We start from the raw sequence: 20,208 nt of genomic DNA, 5'->3' as shown, positions 1-20,208 counted from the left end.
GCCTGTATAAAGACTATTGATGAGCTGCAGAGGTGAAGGCGCCTCAATTCTAATTGACTTCAGCAGAGTATTTGCTCACTCAGCTGTGGTCATTTGAGTGTTTGTGTGTAGCCAGGGGAAGGTCTCAGGTGTGAATATGTCAAGTGTTTGCACAGTGAATCTCCTCCTGCATGTTAATGCATGCGGCTGGCAGGCAGTGGAGTGTTCCTTACGTGTCTAATGGGCGACCAGGCAAGAGGCGGTTTGTCAACTGAGCTCGGGAGATATGAGAAAGGGGTTAGTGAAACGACCTTTAATGAGCTGGAGGTGACCTGATGTGAATGCTAGCAGATCCTCAGTCTGCAGTCTCTGCTTCCATCCTGATGTCTATTACGGCTCTCAGGCTGTGTCCACCACTCATGAATCGGTGAATAGGAAATTGTTCAGATCAAGCATAGCTTGCTAATTATGTGATTCTTGGGTTGATGCAGCATATGTATGTGTGGGCAGAGATGCCTATTTGCATTCACTGTAAGTTACTTCATTGATCGAACTGCATTTTTCTCCACTCATGTCGCCCACTCTCACTCCTGTATTTGGATACACCTCATGCACTCTTAAATGAGCTGCTATCCACTGAAGTCACTCATTGCTTTCAAAACAAACAACATGCAAGTATCTTCAGCAGCTTTAAGAGATTCTTACCTAATTTGAGTCAGCTTGCAGGACATTGTCCACAGTGAAACCTGCACATGGTATTTAACTGACAGCTGTTCCCTTTAAAGTTCAAGCTACTGTGGAAATAAACCTCTGGGAGTGGATGAATGAGGGTTTTCTGACTGGTGTTGCAGCATCAAAACACAATAAGCTGAGTGTATTCTAGTTTAATCAATCAAGGCAGAATCTGAAGCAAGCCTCTGGGTATGGTGGACACACTGCATTCACATGCTGGGGGGCTGGCTGGAAGGGTGAGCTAAGCCATTCATTAGTAGTTATTGGTTTTGAGTGTCATTTCCTTGGATCTATGTGAATTGTCTGGGGATGCAATTGGAGTGAGATTTGTCTGTGAGGCAAAAGTAAACCAGCCTGGGCTGCATTCACATTTGGGTTTCTGCTGCATGCTATTGCTACTGCAATGAATACATAAATTATTCTCCAGAGCAGTGGCAGTGTCACATTTGCAGGGTGCCACCTGTCAAATGTGCCATGATGCAGGTTTAGGGGAGGGGCAGCAGGGTGGCATGGGAGAAGCAGAGGGACCAGGCGGTCTGATTGGCTCACCATCTGTCTCTGGGACTGAACAGATGTCTGAGTAGAAAGACCATTTTCTATTTTTCAAGTTCGTTTTCTCTCTCTTTGTGTCTCTGTGTTGCTGTGAATCTCATCCTATGTGTACATGTATTTTTATTTTATGTGCAATGTGAATATTTCTGACATTTTTACACTCTGATACAGATGCCAGCAGGGCCGACTGTTTTCCATATGGACTGAATTGAGAGCAGGCCCTTATCATAATGAAGAGCTGTGTTGTTAGCAGCACTCAATGTAAATAATGAAGTGCATTGCACATGTGCCACATTATGCAAGTTCTGCCTGTGAAGTTGAGATTTAGAGTGAGAACAGAGATAGAATAGGGAAGTAGAGCGAATAGGATTGTTTCACTTCAGCCTCTCATACAAGTGTTGCACTTTGCATCAGGATTAGCTGAGAGTCACTGACCAGTGTTCACTGTCAAAGCCTCATAACAGGCAGGAATTTTTCAAATCGATATCAAGAGATATGAGGGAATATTGGATTTGTTTAAATGAGCTGATGCACCTGACATCGTGAGACTTGTAGAAAAACACTGAAAGCTTTAGACACAAAAAGCAGAAGGACAAAGACTTTACAGCATCTAATGTTTGAATTAATTGTCTTGGATCTATTGCATCTTGATCACAGTTTCGAGTGGCAGCAAATATAAAACATTTCTCTCACCTTCTCCACCCATGAAATCACATAGCCCTTGATACAAATTCAGTGAACAATTTGCACATAGTCTGAAACAACTGTGTATTTAACTAGCTCTGTTTTCCTCCTGATCTCAGCACAGTTAGGATGGAGGTGTTGGGTAATGTGACGACAGGTGTTAGGAGTGAATGAACAGAGGGCACGATTGAACACCCTGCAACAGGAGGCCACATGATTTTTCAGAAATGCCTGCTGAAATGTGACTAACTTTGGAAACAATTCTTTTGTTTCTGCTGATATAATAAATGTATGTCACGATGGGTTCCAAAGTGACATTTAGACTACAGTCAATGTGTCTTTTCATTAAATAAACCTTCATTGCATCTGGGAAGTTCCTGTGTGATTACATCAGCAGTGACTGTTGAGCTCAGAGACTGTTTCTCAACAGTTCCTCTGTAGGGTGACAAAAGTATGGCCTTGGTCGTCCTAGCAACTGCTGCTTTACTGCCAAGGACTTTAAAAAGGTGACGTTTCTCCCTTTAATGCCCAGCACAAAAGAAAAAATATGTTATGTGCTTGCAGCATTTTTCCCATTCACAATATGTGACTTAAAAGAAAGTATGTTCTTTTTGGTTTATTGTTGCATTGAGGTTTGGTGACGACTTCGTCATTGAAACAGAAAACGAAAAGCTATGTTTGTTCACATGAATGTACCGACAACACCTTTTGACTTGTGCAGAACTTTTTACACGTGGATGGTTTTCTGTCATTTGCCATGTCTTTCACCACATAACAATTATTGAAGGAAGATGATGGAAGCGTGGGAGAGAGCACAGAGGAAGAGGGACAACCATATCTTCTCCTGTCTGCCTCTAGATGGAGATAAAGACTATTAAACTAGTCTGATACTCTGCTGCAGGTGACTCAACTACTCTTCTTGTGCTTAACTGATGCACTGAGAATTTTGAACCTCCGTTTGCTGCTGGTGGGAGTGTGATGGGTCTGTATTGGCATTTATTAACGCGACCTGAGTACAATTGCTTTGTTTAAAATATAAATCCCCTGGAGTGATGAGCAGAGCGGAGATCAGGAAGGTCAACAGTGGACGGTTCATCTCAGCATGATACTGCAGCGGATATCTCCCCCTCAGTTCGTTTTATGAACACACAGGACAAAGGCACTTCTGGGCTGTTGCTGTTAAATAAATCTTCTACCAGTTTATGCATTTGCATGTTATGAGTAGACTGTTACTGATGTCAGAGCTGTTGATTTAACAAAAAAAAGACAAGACCACGCCAATCCCCCTCTGTAATGTTTTACCCAGCAGACGTTCCCCAGCCAGAAGCCCGTAATGCCTTAAAACCACATCACGTCTGAGAATGTGCAGTGTTTATCTATCCTTTTTTAAAAATAATTATTCAAGTTAAATTCAAATGAAGCAGAATATCTTACCAACAATCTCCACAAATGACAAAATTCATGCTATCTTTTGCTTCCTTTACTTTTCTATGGTTTTCTCTGAGGTACAGATGTCCAGCCATCAATCACAGTACTGTGCCACTCCACTTGTGACGATCAGGGTTCATGTTGACACGTGTTGTGATCGCAGCAGCAGCTTACGAGGAGAGAGTGCACTTTTTGTCCTTTAGATTTCATCATCCCTTTATCAGACCAAACCAGGACCTAAACGTCCAAGTAATCTGAATCAAACATCTGCTTTTCCAGCCTCAAGGCAACTCCTACTGTGGTGTTAAAAGCGGGTGTTTATTTATGTTTTTTTTTTTTTTTTATACCCCCCCCCCCCACCAAAGTTAGTCATCTGTCCAAAGGCTAGCTAGATTAACTACGATGTAGTTGTTTTTTGTAAAAATAAAAAAAGAAAAGCTTTTTTCTTTTCCTTTTTTTTTTTCTGTGCATGAAGTTTTGTTCAATGTTTAACGTTGATTTTTCTTCATGCTGCTGTAGAAACATTCAGATAAATCTCTAAGCCATGACTCAGCCATAGCCCTGCAGCTGTGCACACAGCCCCTATTCTCTGTTCAAATCCTTGAATCTGAAAACCAAATAAACTGCAAACCCAGCAAAAGGCACAGCAACACTATCTGACACATAATGTTGATGTTAACAGTGTTTCAGAACACGCAAATTTTTTCTACAATGAAACATTCCCATGTCAGAGTTGCAATTCCACCTTTGTTTATTGTGAAGGTAATTCTCATTCCTTACCATATCCTGCTGTTATATCACTGAAAACCAGTTCATACCTTTCAGCCTCGATACAATTCTAATTTCAGCTTTGAATTGTTTTATTACATCCTGTGACAGAAAAGTAATTTCACACCAAGAAATCCTATTAATGTCTTCAATGCATGCTAATGGATGGATAGATGTTATGTCTGCTAATATTACACACTCCTGGAGAAGAATTAAACTGTAATCAAATGAAAAACTATTTATTTTGTAGTAGCCTAAGTGATGGGAATTCTGATCTTATCAATATGGAAATATATGTCTGAGCATCAGCTTAATTGTCTGTGTTGTATTATTCATGAAGGTCGTCAACTTTTGGAAAACAGTTTTCCAAATGATCTTTTATCCACTGCATTGTATTTCTGTCAAATTTCCATGCTATGTATATGTCTGAGAGGAAATACTTTACCTACATGCCTTGTTTGGCGATTAGCAGTAGATGGCAGTGTGTGAACATGGGTGGGCTATATTTGTAAGTCAGGACCACGCAACAACTGGCATGCTTTGGGTATGTGCATTATATAGCGTGTGTCAGAGATATAGAAATAGGTCGGGTTTCTGTGTGTGTGCCTACAAACTAAATCAGCATGCTAATCAAGGAAAGCCAGAGTTTTGTAAATGGAAGTTAGCTTTTCATGAATTGACATTGTACAGGTCTGGATATGTGATGGCAGATGATACTAACATGGTAATGCTCTTAGTACTATGAAGATAGTGAAAACTGGGATTTACCCAGAGTCAACCATTTTGTGTGTGTGTGTGTGTGTGTGTGTGTGTGTGTGTGTGTGGAAGGCTTGCTGTGCTGTCTGCAGAGAATGCTGGTTGCCCCTGACAACAGTTACTAGGAGACCACTCTGGAGTGACTTCATAGCATTGGGCATGCTTGCACCGTGGGTCACGATGAATAAAACCAATGCACGTTTCCTGCTTGCACAAATGGGCATTTAAATAAGATGAAAAAATCTCAGCCCTGATAATCAAAACATCAGTGCACATGTACAGCTGTCAGGAACAATGATTTCAATTTGTGTTAATTTGTGCATTAAAGCTTCTTAGCAGACAAAAGGTGTGTTCTCGTGGGAACAAATGTGAATGCCAGTCTAATAGTTGTCATGTTATTCATTGTTTTTATTAAATCTGGCAAAAACAAGCCATTTCTAATCAGTGCCACCACAGAGGCTGCTTCTTTTGCACATGAAAGTTATGGAAATAGGATTGCTTAAATATTCCCTCTCTTTCTGTCGCTGCTGTTCTTTCTTTCTCTCGCTCTCTCTTTTTCTTTCTCTATTCCTTATGTCCTTCCACTACAGAACCCTCTGCCATCCATCTTTCTCCCTTCCTAATTCTCTGTCTCTCTGCAGTAGTGAGATAAGATGTTTCTCACTCTGAGCTGTGGTGAGGTGTGAGAGAAAAGGTTTTTTTTTTCCTCTCTCCCTTTAACTACCTCCAGGACACTGCAGGCCAACGAAGGAAACCACACATTGCCAATCTATGTCTGTACATATTGATCGGGGGAAATTTTTGTGTGCGCGCGTGCGCTGCATGTTTCCCAGGATAGCTGTTTAATGAACTTTAGATTGGATGTCAGGCAAATTCCCTCTGGCAACAATCACCCTGGCTCTCTCAAACATGGCTGGGACCTTTGGCTCTCAGAATGGGCTGATGTAGTTTTGTGCTCTCAATTTATCATTGTAAATCTCAACTTTGGCTGTGACTCTGACATCAAGCAGCAGTAACCAATTGCACTGAAATCTTGCTGAAAGCTGTTAGAGCAGCCACAAGCCACTCTAGGTATTGAATACGTATTAAAGTACTGTGTGTGAGAGTTGTTAAGATGATATTCCATTACTGCTAAAGTAATTCCTAGATTAACCCATCCACTGTACGGCAGTTTACCTCAGGTCTCCGCAAGGAATGAGGGTTTTAAATATTTCACGATAATAATGTGGTTAATTGATTTAGACAGTCATTAGCCCTCTTCTTGGTTTATTTCAATCCCACAGATACATACCGCATAGCTCTGTCAATATTAATTCAGTGAAGTTTTCCTTTACTTCTGTAAATCAAAAATGTCAGATGATGAATCATTGCTGCTTTGAACTGAATCACACAGCCCTCAGTATCGGCAGGGATTGTTAACAGGTGCACATCTTGTGTTTCCAGTTCCTTCCTGAGTTGATGGTGTGAGTCCATGTAGAGAAAAAGCTAAATGAGAGTCATCACCAGCTCCCTCTCTTGTGGCATTGATTTAGCTGTAATGCTGTTAAAGGGTCACTAGTTGACTTATAGGTCTCAGGCCCTGCTGGACACAGACACACACAGTGAATAGGGATGAAAATGAACTCATCTTATTCTTGTTCAGTTTTGTCACCTGGTTGGTAGACCGTTTACATTTTGATATAAACTAATTTTAAACCACAAATACATAAATGGATGTTCCCTACACCATAAATATCAAAACAAACTGCAAAAACTAACAATAGTGTGTGACCAAATAATCTGCAGAGAATTCAAAGAGCCATAATGGCAGATGGGACAACAGAATAAATGAGAAACACATCAGTTTGAATCCTGGACTTGGAGCAGCTTTGAAAAAAGAATAGGGCTGCTGAGGCTCCTTCCGTGATGTGATTTAATTGATAATCATTGCAATCAAGTCCTTTTGTTTCCATGAGGTTACAGTCTGTTTAGCTGAGGCTTATTACTTCAGTCCATTCGATGTCTGCTTTTTGCAGTGTAATTGCCCCTCTCAATAGAAACAAAAACAGCCAGAGAAAATTACACACCACTTTCACATTTGCCCATGATGCAGCTCTTACGTATGTGCCCACTACTGATGCTGTTTACACTATAACATTTTCCTCTGGTTACATGAGCCAGAAAGGACTGCTGCAAGACAGGAAGTAAAACTGCAGAATATAAAATCCAAAAAAAAGACAAAAGCAACCAAGAACCACAAAGAGTTAATGATAAATCAAACACCAAAGTGTGTTAGCTTTCATCTGTGTGATGTAAAAACTCAAGCGGAATTCATTTTAATAGGGATAGGGACAGGACTGAGGAGGAGGTGAGGGAATGGCAGAAGGGGGATGGGGAGACGGGGGGTAGGGATAGGTTTAAGGGGAATGTGCTGTATGTTGCAGTGCACAATGCACTGTGCAGTATTGTTTTGTGATTGTAACTGTCTTAACCCCCCCATCCCATCCACCCATCCCCTCCTTTATGTACAGCTAGGTATGGGTTTAATGGTAACTGTGTGTCTTGTGTAAGTGTGAGACTCACTGACAGCTGAAAATTCACTGTCCTTAATAAGGTGTGATGGTGAAAGATGTCGTTTAATGTTACTGTTGTGTGACAAACGCATGCACATCCATCCAGGAAAACAAAACAAAACCCATATTTTCAATCTCTCATCACAGTTCCGGCTTATAACATCATCCCTCCTACAAACACAGTGTAGGCCAAGATAAAGTAGCAATATATATATTAGGCATGAGCCAACATTAGGAAAAGCGAGTGAAAAATCAAATGCAAAACTGATCAAATGAAACACAATTTAGAAAGAATGAAAGAAGAATATTGGTGTGCTAAATGTTTCTCTAAAGCTTTGCTTGAGGAGGCTACTCTGCGTCTATCACCACAGTCTGAGGTCAGAGGTCACCGGAATAAGATTTAAGCTCTTGCCGCAGATGCCCCGTAGAGACCCCTGTGGCAATTACCAAATTTTACATCCTCAATAAGTGTGTGCGAGAGAATTAAGGGTTGATATAGAGTGTGTCTGTGCGTGCAAGCATGTGTTCTCATATAATCATATGGTCTGATGGCAATGTTGTGTCTGAGGTGGTAAATTGTCGGATGTGAAGTGGACCATGGCATGTTCTCCTATGGGAAATCTTCTGTTTAAATGTGCCTTATAAATGAAATACATGGCGATGAGCCCTGCTCACAGAGGTTCATTAATTAAATTTTAATTAGCTAAAAGATGATGAGTATTGCATCAAATTTTATCTTCAAGGCCCCTGAGCAGTGTTTATAGCTAGTTAATAGCGTGGATTCTTGTTTGTGAACATATAATCCCACACATGTCCAATTTCACTGAAGATGAATACTTTTCATGTTTCATACAACATCAGTGTTTGAATTTCAAATCCCAGCTCTGCATTATCTTTGTTAGCATTAATGAAAATGCACTTAAACAAGGCCACAGCGGCTGTGCCATCAGCAGGCTGAATGTTATTGATCTGGTCATTGCATTGTTGTGCTGAGATATGTGTCAACAGGGCCAGCCTGCGATCAATGCCGTTATGTGACAGCAGGTTCCAGTCACACTGGTAATGTGCACCAGTGTGATAGGTGTGTACGTTTACACCTTGTCAGCACAGATCAATTGGCATGCCAAAAGCTGTTGATATTCAAATGTATATTAACACATTCACATAGTGCTTCCCTGAAAATGAAGTGTAATGCATGGATTCATTTTATTTACTTTGGTTTTACTGCACAGAAATGGCCCCATGACTAGTTGGTCATCCAGCTGTCTTATTTATGTGTTCACGAAATGTATATTGACTTATTTGTGCTTTTACTTTGAAGGGTGCGGTGTATAGTATGTCAGTGTGACTGAAAGCTTACGAAGGACCCACATCAGTGAGGTCCACTGTGCTTAATTTGGTTAATGAAATGCTTTTTTTTTTTTTTTTTGGTCTTATCTGGGTTAATACAGAGAAACCAGGCTAAAAATAATTGAAAGAGGGAAAGGAAGACAGACAATGAGAGACAAACCAAAAAAAGCAAGCCCTTCTCTTGGTATCATTAAAGACATAAGACACGAACAACTGTAGTCTTTACATCAAACAGCTTGGACTGAAAAAGGTAACAGGCATGCGAATGCTTGTGTATTATTTATTTAATTTTTATGATTTTCATGACATTCACTCCCATTGTTGCCATGGCAATGGAAAGATGCAGCCCAGAGCAGAGGTGGTGATTAGTCTGTGAATTTCATCCACTTATAAGGAGGAATATTAACACAGTTAGCACATGAGGACAATGCCTGATCGTGTCACTCAGCCATCAGAGCCTTCAGTTTATGCTTCAGCTGTATTACACAGAACACATGAGCGTTACATCTCGCCACATCTTTATGAACACATACAGTACAGTAGGCTGTGGTGCAGCTGTAACTGTGTGGGCATAAGGATCGGTGTGGAAAGGAGGGACAAGCTTAGTGTGAGTGTGCTTTTGTCTGTTTGTGTGTGAGATGGTGACTCATGCCTTGTCTATTAAGAGAATAGAGACTGATCAGGTTGCCAGGCGATTAAGAGCCACTATTGTCTGGAGGGACAATAGTGGCCCCGTGAGTGCCCTCTCTTCTCTCTGTTTTTCTTTTGCTTTCTTTCACACACACTATAAATGTACCTTTCTGCCTGACCCCCCAGCTGTGGGCTTGAAGGGGAAAAAGGAACTGACAGTGAGGAGGGGGACTCAAAAAGAAGAATTATGGCAAGCTGAGAGGATGAGAAGGGACGGAGGGGGAGCCTAGCAGGAGAGCTGTACAGGAGAAAAAGAGGACCTGCAATCATTTGCCACATTGAAGGGAACAAATGTAGCTGGAGGCGGTGAGGGGGAGTGGGAGAGAAGGGGATAGGGAGGGAAAGGGAGACGGAACGATAAGCCAAGGAGAGAGAGAGGTACAGGGGGAGGGTGGGTGAGAGAGAGAGAGAGAGAGAGAGAGGGAGGGAGGGAGGGAGGGAGGGAGAGAGAGGGAGCAAGGGAGAGACCTTTCATGGACACTGCACATTAAAACCACAGAGCTGTGTAGAGAAGGATCACACACTATCTGACAGGTCAGCAGAAGGAGGAGAAGCACTGGAAGTTTGGCATTACCCTCACTCCTGCTTCCCACTGTGTGTGTGTGTGTGCGCCACGGATGCACACGCACACACGCACGCGGACAGGCTCTGTGCCTGTCAGTTGGCCAGGCTCTCTGGGTGGGTAAGGAGCTGCGTTGTAGAGATGTTTGCTCTGAGGATGAGACAGCGTTTCTAACAGGATCTATTTGTGGACTGGGATAACGCCGATACAGCTGAGGGGACCCAAGCCCACCGAAACCAACCGAATCAGTCATGGAGGGACTACTTTCTCCAATGAGGACGCGGGTAGGTTACCATGGGGATTGCACAGCATCCTAACTACAGTGTTCTCCACAGGAATTCAGCAGCATGCTGGCGTACTGGGAGATGAGCTTGTCTTGCAAGCTGGACTGCTGGAACAAATCTGTATGTGCCGCAGTCGCCACGGTGATACTACACTTAGAGCTGGGAAGTTTCCGAGCTGCTGACGTTGCTAGGGGCAATGGGCAGAATGCTGGGAGAGAGTCGGAGACGCAGGAGGTCTCCTATAGTGTGGATAAATGTGTATGATAAAGACAGAAAATGTAGTGAAAATATACATGCAAAGTGTTTCTGTTTGTGTGTGCGTGTGTATTTGCCCTTGCACAAAGAGGTTGTTTTGCAAGAATGACTCAGTGTTTCAGAGTGGTGCCTATCTCCTTTCAGTACAATCCACTCGGCTTTTGATTTAGGATAGAGAAGAAAGGAGCAGAGAAAGAGGGTGCGAGGAAGAAACTGGCTTCAGTTTGTGCACTGAATGTCTAAAAGTGCCAATTCATTATTGTTCTCATCACACACAATCTTCTGTTATACACCCATGTCTGTTTGAGAGTGGAGCTTTTAGGTTGGTTTCTCAAAGTACACTGCGGTCTGCTTCTGTCAAACAGTGATGGCCTCTGTCTGTACAGCACACAGCACAGTAAAGCTAATAAAAGTCGACAATTTTGTGTGTGCGTGTGTGCGCTGGTGTTGGTTAATGTGCATTGCTGTCAGAATGTGTGATGTTATGTGAGCCTATGTGACATCCAGCACATCTGCGTGGACAGTAATGGGTTCTGAGTGGTGTCTCTCTTCATGTGTAGATTTAGTTGGACAAGGAGAGCACCTAAATATAGTACTTATAATAGTGTTACATATTTCTAAAGGCATGATTACATTTTTGGAAGGAGCGAAGAGTCACTCTGTCATTCTTATTTACAATTTCATTACTGCGATGCTAGATCGTCTGTGAAATGCAGCCCAAATTTGGATCTCAGCTTAGAACCCCAAAGTAAAATTGTTTTTAGTTTTAGTAGGTTTTTTTTCTGTTCTCATCAAGAGGAGGGATATGATTTAGTAACCTGGCTCGTTTTATACATCCCTCTCTTCCCCCTCCTTGTGTTACTGCTACTGGTAAAGGCACTGTATGAGCAAAAATGAATTCTTGATGGCTTGTTGTGCAGCTACAGGAATAACATTGAGGGTTAGGGTTAGGGCTAACCCTAACCCTAACCCGACTACAAAGAGACAACCAACGAGCCTCGATTTGTGGGGGGGCTGAAAGGGTTAATTCACCAGGATGACCTGATGGTGCTGTCACACATGAGTACACTGCTCTGCTCACCTCTCCTCCCTCAAACCTGCAATCCGCTCTTCTCCTGCTCTTCCTTTCACTGTAGATTTGGGCTCTTTCTTTTCTTCTGTATGTGCCATGCACCTCTTTCTTTTGCCTTGAAGCCAGGATTGTGTGTCTCTCTTTCTCGCGTCTCTCTCCCGTTTGTCTGCCCACCTGCCCATCTGTCTGTCTGTCCGTATGTCTGGCTCGCACTGTGTCTTTGGCAGTTCACACGAGCTTGATAATTGGTATTTGCAGATCAGCCCATGATCTAATCCAAAGAGGCTGTTTGGAGATAGACTTGGCTTCAAAGATATGGCACTGTATCAAGCCTGCTATATCAGTGCTGTCTACCACCCTGGCCAGATTTGCCCAAGAGCTGTGGGAATGATTTTCAGTGACTAAATGACTTTAGCATTTATCTTCATCAGCCACATTGAGCTTCACATGCCCCGCAGTCGATCTGTGTGTCTCAGTTTTGGCATCGAAGTAACTTCACTAGATTTATGTGAATGAATCACTGCATGAAGGGCCAAGGCAGGAGTCTCTCAAAGTTTATACAGCATAATCTTACTTTAATGCACTATTTTTCATCTCCAGTGACAAAGAGAGGAATATCATGACAACAGCAACATTTCATTTGTGATTTTTTTTTTTTTTTTTGGGGTCTGTTCTTTCATTTCGCTTGTAAACAGCATTAGAAATGAGAAACACAAGGAGGGAAACAAGCGCAAAAACCATTTTGTGGTCTTTTTTCCCCCTGGAGTTCAGCCCTGTGCACTCACAGCCAGGAGCCAAGAGTAAGGAAATCTGAGAAAAAGTACATCAAAGTTTATCCATACAAAAGTGCTGGCAGCATCATGGGTGTTTTTTTTTTTTTCCCTCGTTCATATAAAATCAAATGAGTACTTTTCAGAAGACACAAAGTTAGTTTTTTTTTTTTTAAGAAAAAAATTAATAACCTCATCTGTAAGATAACATAACTCTAAATCATGCTTCAAGGTTACACAAAAGCTGACTTCAACCCAAGGTAACAGACATGGAAGAGCAAAAGCCTCTAAAAAGCATGCTAAAATAGGGAAATGTGCAGAGAGAGCTGTTGGTTACTTTTGCCTCACTCTAGCCCCCCCCCCCCCCCCCCATGCCATATCACTTTTCTTATCTGTTTCCTTATTCAAGATGGCAGTAATGGGTACTGAAGCACTGAAATGGCATAAAACGAGCATCAGTAAGCTCTGTGTGTTTGCTGCCTTTGTGTAGTTACATACAGCAGTAAAGCAGGTCAACACAAACACAGCGCAAGAAGAATATACTGAGTAAAGAAATCCTCTGGGAAGCTGAGAATAATGGACAATTTGTACTCTGTCTCCATAAAATCTGCTTAAGTGTATTCCTCATTATTGTATAGTCTCTCTTTAATAAACAGGAGAGGGAAAGGACTGATCCAGACGGAGTGTACAAACAGAAAGGCACGTATGGTTCCCAGTTGTATGTTATATGTTCATGTAGGTCAGTGGAACAAGGAGTGGTAGATTCCCAACACTGGGAGGTGTGTTGTTGTATGGGACATCTACACACATCATTTAGTGTGTGTATGTGTATCAGCTTCAGTCAATTCTTGTGTGTTCCCAGATCAATAGAGAGTAGTTATAAAGAGATTAACCCTGTCAATGGCCCATCAGTCTAATCAGAGATCTCTCTGCTCTTCTTCCCTCACCTTTGTTGCTTATCTGCATGCTTACTTCCTCTTTCAGTACAGTGTTGCTGACTGTCTCGAAGCTCTTTCCTCTTCGGGTCATGTTTGTGCGCACAAGAGTGTGTGTGTGTACTTATGTCCAGCTGCCTGTGACAGATGGAGCCATTACAGAAATGGGCAAAGGCTTGGACATACATGGACACTGTCCCACATGCACATATTTATTACATTAAGCTGTAGCCAATTGTGTGTTGTCACATTAGTTTATTTTTTGTAATGTTTGTTTATGATAGCAATCACATGCATGGAAACTTCACAGCATTTTGACTTGTCGCTAGCTCCTAAAATATCCTTACTAGCTTTGGGTACCGCATGTTTCGTTTGGCCCCACTATCCCCACCCCTTTCCTCGTTCTCTTCCCTCACCATACATCCATCCACCAGGTTCATTAGCGGGCAGACTGCTGTCAGGATGGTTAAGGTCAGTGTGGCATGGAGGAGAGGGCAAAGCAGCCAAGAGGGAAGTGACCAGACCCACATCCCTGACGCAGACCGCCTCACTGCTTGGATGAAAATAATTAGGAGAGAAAGGCAAGGCTGGGGGTGGATTTGCAGCAAAAGGTGGAACTGCCTTTGGCAACGCACTCATAGACTGAAACAAACACACACACACCCACACACAAATTCAATGCACAGCAGGTTGGCTGGCAACATTTAAAGGCCAAAGTAAGCAGCAGCAACGGGGGGGTCTAGAGACTGGAACCACATGGGGCACATCCTACCAAACACACATGCACAGACACAAGCACACACCCTGATTGGATGTGGAGCCTCATCTCACAGCTGTCATTTTAGGCTAATAAGTGCACTGTCAAGGTCAGGGACAAGTGATCTTTTGTTGCAAATGGAGTCACAATTACTGTGATTTAATTGAATATAGAAAGGCCTCAGTGATCCAAATTTTAAAAATTATCTGCTGCTCCTTATATTAGTTCCTGAGCTCTTGATTGATCAGAATAAAGTCTACCTGTAATAAGAAAGATGACATCATTGGGATGCCACGTGGAGAGAGAGCGATACTCCCACAGTTCCCTGCTTGAAGCTTTTTGTCCCTTCCCCATTTGAAGGTCTGACTCTGCTTCTTGCCTATACATCATCTGTGTGTGTGTGTGTGTGTGCCTGTGTGTGCCTGCTGTGTCAAGCACGTCAAATGTGTCTTGTCCTCTTGAAGAGGCCCAAACGATGAGATCAATCAGACCACAACTGAGCAACAAGAGAAGCAAACCACCGATGCACTTAATGTTATGTGTTGTCATGGAAACACAGGGTGCACATTTTCCACTCCATTGGCTGCCATCAGAGCACAGGCATTTTTTCTAAATGATTTCAGACAGATTTCAGCGATTGAAAGATGGGAGGTCTCCAAGAGAGGCAGAGGACCCACCGGAACACAAGTATCTTAATAGAGACCACCACAGTTTAATGAATGCATTTGTGTTTATGTGTCAGCGCTACAACCGTGCAGTTTAAAGAGCCTCCAGCAGCTGGATTATGCCTATTGACTATCTGTGTAATTGCATAGAATAGATTATCCCAGGAGATTTTCCCCTGCACTTCTTATAGCCTTTGGAGATTCAAAGTGGCAATTAGACTTCTCTATACTGAAATGTAACTGAAAGAATACACACATGCACGCACCTTTGCAGACACCTTTTGATGGACGAGCAGAGGATTAGTTGTGCCACCCCTGCTGCAAAGGTTGAACCTGCGCTGTACATTTACCATCCATCAACCTATCAGTAGATCTACAAAGTGTAGACAATTTTACAAATACACCTGCACACACTCCCACAGGAGCTAAAGTTTTCTCATTCTGTAGTTTCCCTCAGTCACATGCAGCTAAATAGTTTTTCAGCCTTTCTTTATTCTGTTATTTTCACCTCAGCACCTCAGGGGACTCACCAGTTTTAGCCCTTTTTTTTTTCTTTTTCTTTTAAGCCATTCTGGCTCATCTCAGCACATCCTTCCCCAGACTCTGCACTGTGACCTCTTCATATGAAAAGAGGATTGAAGCAGTTCGTCGGAAGACCAGCTACATTTGATTGACTGACCAAGACCTGGATTGGTGTCAGTAATGTCCTGATGGGAGAGGGAGAGCAAGAAGGAGAAAGAGAGAGAGAGCTGTGTGAAATCGTAGAGAAAAAAGGGGGAAACATGGGATGGGCATTGTGGAACCCACTTTTGAGTGCACCATAAAGCATCATCATCGTCATCTATTACATACTGCAGTATTAAAGTTGTCACATTTTACACATGCACTCTGAAACAATGGCTCTATACTGGCAGTGCAGTCCCTGGCGGTGTTGTATCTGGTTTCTGGCTCAAGTGCTCCGGTAGATCACATCTTTTTCTTATGATGTTGGCTGCTACTGGTTGGCCTAGTCCCAATCACATGGAGCTCCTGGTGAAGATGAACCTTCCAACACCGTGTGCATCAAAGACCTGGTCCCTCCCGGGGGCAATAGAGGGAGCTGAGTCAGGAACAGGCACTCTCTCCAGGATATTAAAACATAAAGCAGTAACAATGGAACATCTTGTGATAGGGCATTTTGTAAATATCCTACAGTTTTTTTCTCATCTTTCTCTTTGAAAGAGTTTCAGTGCAAATAGCTACACTAATTTCACATTTGCTAATTTTATGCTCTAGTGCCTTAATTCACAATTTACATGACTGCACAAGGAGACACTGAACAGCTTCACATCCATACACACAATGGCCATACGTTCAGACACAAGAAGGCCCGATCTTCAATTTGCATGCTCCACTAGATGTACACACTCATCTCCAGATGTATGGGACCTTATGCAGCCTGAGACGGTCATATTGATGTTGGTCAGCCAGCCTGAATGGATGGATGGAAGGATAGACCGGAAAAGGAGAGAGAGAGAATGAGATGTTGAATGGGAAGGCTCCAGGAAGGAAGAGGAATAAATCTGTTCAGAGTGGCAAATTGGACCTGGAGGGGGGAGGGAAATCTTTTGAGTTGCACTTGATTTTCTGAAGCAGTAGTCCATGACACCACTGAAAGTTTACCAATCTTTTCCAGCTTTAGTGATCTTATTTGGGCTTCTCGGGGGGCAGAGCAGCTGTGATGAACATGCTCGTAATAAATATTTCTGTATAAAATGCCCACATCAGGGGCTTCCTTCCCATATGTCTCTTCACACGTACGCAAGGGCATTTCTTCAAATATTTTGTATTTCAATTGGTGTAAAGAGTCAGAATTCTAATATTGATTGCAAGATTACTCCTTTTCTTGCCGTACTATAAAAGTGTGGGTCGTATTGTGTGTTTTATTTGACCCCTTTTATCAGTTTTCACCTTTCTCATCATCACTGCAACACTGTGCAGTGGTTGCCATGTATTCTATTATCACCCTTCTCCCATGTGTGTACAGCTGCCATTACGCTGAATTAAACCCAAATATGAAATCAGGGCTGCCAGATTGATGCTGATCCATCCTCCGAGGAATACTTACATCATCCTAAGTGCCTCACTGACCCTCACTGTTCTCATTACTGCTTGTTAGAACAATTAAATGTGACGTGTGTCAGATTTATTTTCACCCCTGTGTGTGTTTGTGCGTGTGCATATATCTGCAAGTGTTTCTCTCTGAACAGATGTGAGCATCTGCCACGGCAGTTAAGGCCATTAATAAATGTCTAGAGGTGTTTGTATGCGGATTCGTCAAACTTTTCGGCAACAGCTGTTATTTGCCATGCACTCTGTCTGTGCATGCACCCTTTGCGAGTTCTATGATATAGTAGATTTTTAATGTAGCTGCAAATTTATAAGTGAACTCTTTCTAATTCGGTTAACACCATGGTCACGTTGTTTGAAAGTGAACAACTTTCACAACGACATGCAGGACAGTGTTGACACTTGGACAGGAATTCCTCAAAACTAAGGAAGAGAGCTAAGATATGCAGTGACATATCGAAGGCCAGCCACTTTCATGCAGTAAACTATCAGTTATATGTGGAATGCTGTCCTGAAGTGGGTGCAGTCAGATTTAGGTAATTATTATTTATACTAGTCTCAAAACAGGAGTGTTGCGCAAATACCACCTTTGTAAATTATAATGCCATGTCTGGTGACAAAGAGTGTGTGTTGATTCCCAGAGGCCTCATTCCACCTCTGTGGTGGGAACTTTATGCTCTCTTTTGCGGAAACCTGTTTGTCAAGTTTAATTGTCTTCTTGAAGCTCAGGGCTTATTACATTGTCTGTGTCTCCCGATGTCCTTGATGTCCTTGTCCTTTCAGAAGACGTTTCTGTTATTTCATCCATCTCTTGGAGCTCTGCCCCAGAAGCGCTCACCAGCGAGCTGTATTTCACACTCTGACCACCAGAGAGCACTGTTTGATGATGTTCCCTCACCTTCTTTACAAAATCATTACCTCTATTGCTATCTCTGTTTCATTGATGGGAGAGGAACAAGTCCTCTGGTGTCTGTGCCTCTTCCTATGGCTCCTCCACTGAGTTGTAGGAGAGAAAAACCTCTTAGCACAGGACACAGCCAGAGCAAAAAAATCATCAAGATTCTCAGCTGTTCGACGCAACCAGCCTCCTCCATGCTGCGTCCTGCCTGATGTATGGAGCCAATAAGTGGAGGCCTTCAGCTCTAATGAGCAGGTGTCTGCTGCTCTGTTGCTGTGTGAGAGCGACAGTCGTTTGGCCCCAATAAACATCAGTTTTTATTGGACAACTCCACAATTCCCCTCATCTGTCACCAGTTTCCCAGAGATACACAGGCCTGTGGAGGGGACCAGGTGGAGAAGCAGGAAAGAGAGGAGTGTGTGTGTTGTGACCAGGGAAGTGTTGTATGTATTATTAATGACCTTCTTCCTGCTCTGCCTGCTGTCTGAGAAAGAGACAAAAAGCAGGAAAATTATGTGAGATGGGGAGAGAGAGAGAGAGAGAGAGAAGAACAGCAGAGGGACAAAGACATTAAAGGAAGGAAGCATATGTCAAAGGCTCCACTTGATTAATAATTATGAGTTTTGTCAGTCACCATCCCATGTAACCCCACACTTCAATTTTTCCTGTGTCTGCTCTTTTTGGCCTCTCTCTTGTGGCTTTAGCAGTCCCTCCGTTATCGTGGTGATAACAGGAACTGAATGTAAATAAATGGTAAATACCAGGAGACAGGACCTTGGCTTGGAGTGAAAGCTGGGACTGATCAAACCCCAGCTGTCACGTCACATCTTTTCCTGACTGCGGTGCAGCCGAGGAGGAGCAGCGAGGACAAAGGCAGGGGAAAAGAGGGAGGTGTGCTGGTCTATCTGACAGGGGACCCCAGAGGAGGTCGTAGCCCCAGGGGGGTCAGTCTAGTCTGGCAGTCCAAGGCCTCTCTGGGTTCCTTCTTTAATCCCATCAATTTGAGACCTGGGCAGAGAAGAATATACAAATACAGATATTCATACAAAAAAGCAATAAAGCCATAAATAAGTCAATAAATCCACAAAATGCAGGACAGTGATTTTACATTTTGCCTTTGCCATGAAACAAAAGAGGGTCTGGTTTAATGTCAGGAGGTGGAGACCATCTCCTCAAATTCCCTCTTTCTCACCCTGAGCCCTCAGGGCTCTCCTCCTCCTCTGTGTAATAACAGAGACTGCCAAGTCGTTTGGCCAGCATTAGCCACTGAGTTTGTGAGGTGGTGGAGGAGCCAGTGCACCTGTCATAGGTGTGGGGCCCATCTGTACAGTAACAAGCATCTGAGCCTCATGCCTGCAGGAAGGGGTGGAGCTTGCACCGTCTGGCTTGGGTTACTACTCTCCTGGGAGAAAGCATGCAAGTGTGCTGCGGATTAAAGCATGAGTAGGTCATGTTAGCTCATTAGATGAACAAGAGTGCGTGTGCGTGTGTGTGTATATCCTCTCTATATTTTGTTGGGTACTTAAATTGTTATTTTGGGGCTTGCATTCCTCAGATTTGTTGATGACAGATCACAGATGATTCACTGTCTGTGGGAAAAAAAGGAGCCATTTAGATATGACAGGCTGAAAGGTTAACGATGGTTACTTGCAGCTGTTGATGAATGGGCCTGACGGTCTGACTATGAGTGGAATACAGGAGTATTTACATTCGTTTGCAAGTTTTCAGTTGTAAATTTCAGTCACAACAGAAACTGACAAGCTTTTGTAGTCGAATCAAAATTCAACTTGAGTATTTTCTCAAAAAGTTATGAAAAATTATCAAGCAAAAAAGATGCATTAACAAATGAATCATTAAGGACAGTTATCACATAGAAGAGATGGTCTCGTAGATACTGCTGAAATTTCTATACACATAGGCATGCACAAACATACAAAAGCACATGTAAGTATGTTAACCAATGTTTCCCTCTTTTCCCAGTATCCCCGTGTGTCCCCCTGGGAGTACGATCATGTATAACCCATTTCCCCGCATGATCTGGATGTTGGGATTAAAAATGTATCGCTATCATCAAATATTTAATGCTCACATTGCTACAAATTAGATTCCTAATTGTATGTGGACTTGGGGTCTCAGGACTCGCGTGCTCTGTCTCGAACCAAAGTTCATTTAGGTGTGCTGTTTGCCTGCAAGACTGCACAATTGTAATGAATTGCATGCAGACAGTCATGAGTGCTTACTAGAGTGTTAATTGTAAAATCAGTGTTGGGGAAATAATGTTTTCTTACCCACTTAGTGCTGTTGCTGGGTACGCATGCATCTTCCTGTGTCTATTTCTGCCCATGGCAGGAGGCTGGGAAGCCTCTCCAGCACTGGGTAAAGTGGGCTAAGTTTACTAGGGCAGAAAATG

General features: G+C 42.8%; 1 protein-coding gene across 1 annotated transcript in view; it reads left to right on the top strand.

Moving 5' to 3' along the window:
- The first annotated feature begins 10,318 nt into the window (after positions 1-10,318).
- frmd4a (FERM domain containing 4A) overlaps positions 10,319-20,208 on the top strand; it is a 72,416-nt gene continuing 62,526 nt past the window's right edge. Inside the window, exon 1 of the mRNA XM_029522568.1 lies at positions 10,319-10,337. Within this exon, the coding sequence (XP_029378428.1) occupies positions 10,326-10,337 (12 nt within the window). The 5' untranslated portion in view covers positions 10,319-10,325. The remainder of the gene's footprint in view (positions 10,338-20,208) is intronic.

This window comes from Echeneis naucrates, chromosome 16 (genome assembly GCF_900963305.1).
Source record: "Echeneis naucrates chromosome 16, fEcheNa1.1, whole genome shotgun sequence".
Lineage (NCBI taxonomy): Eukaryota > Metazoa > Chordata > Actinopteri > Carangiformes > Echeneidae > Echeneis > Echeneis naucrates.
This window is presented reverse-complemented; position numbering and strand designations above follow the sequence as displayed.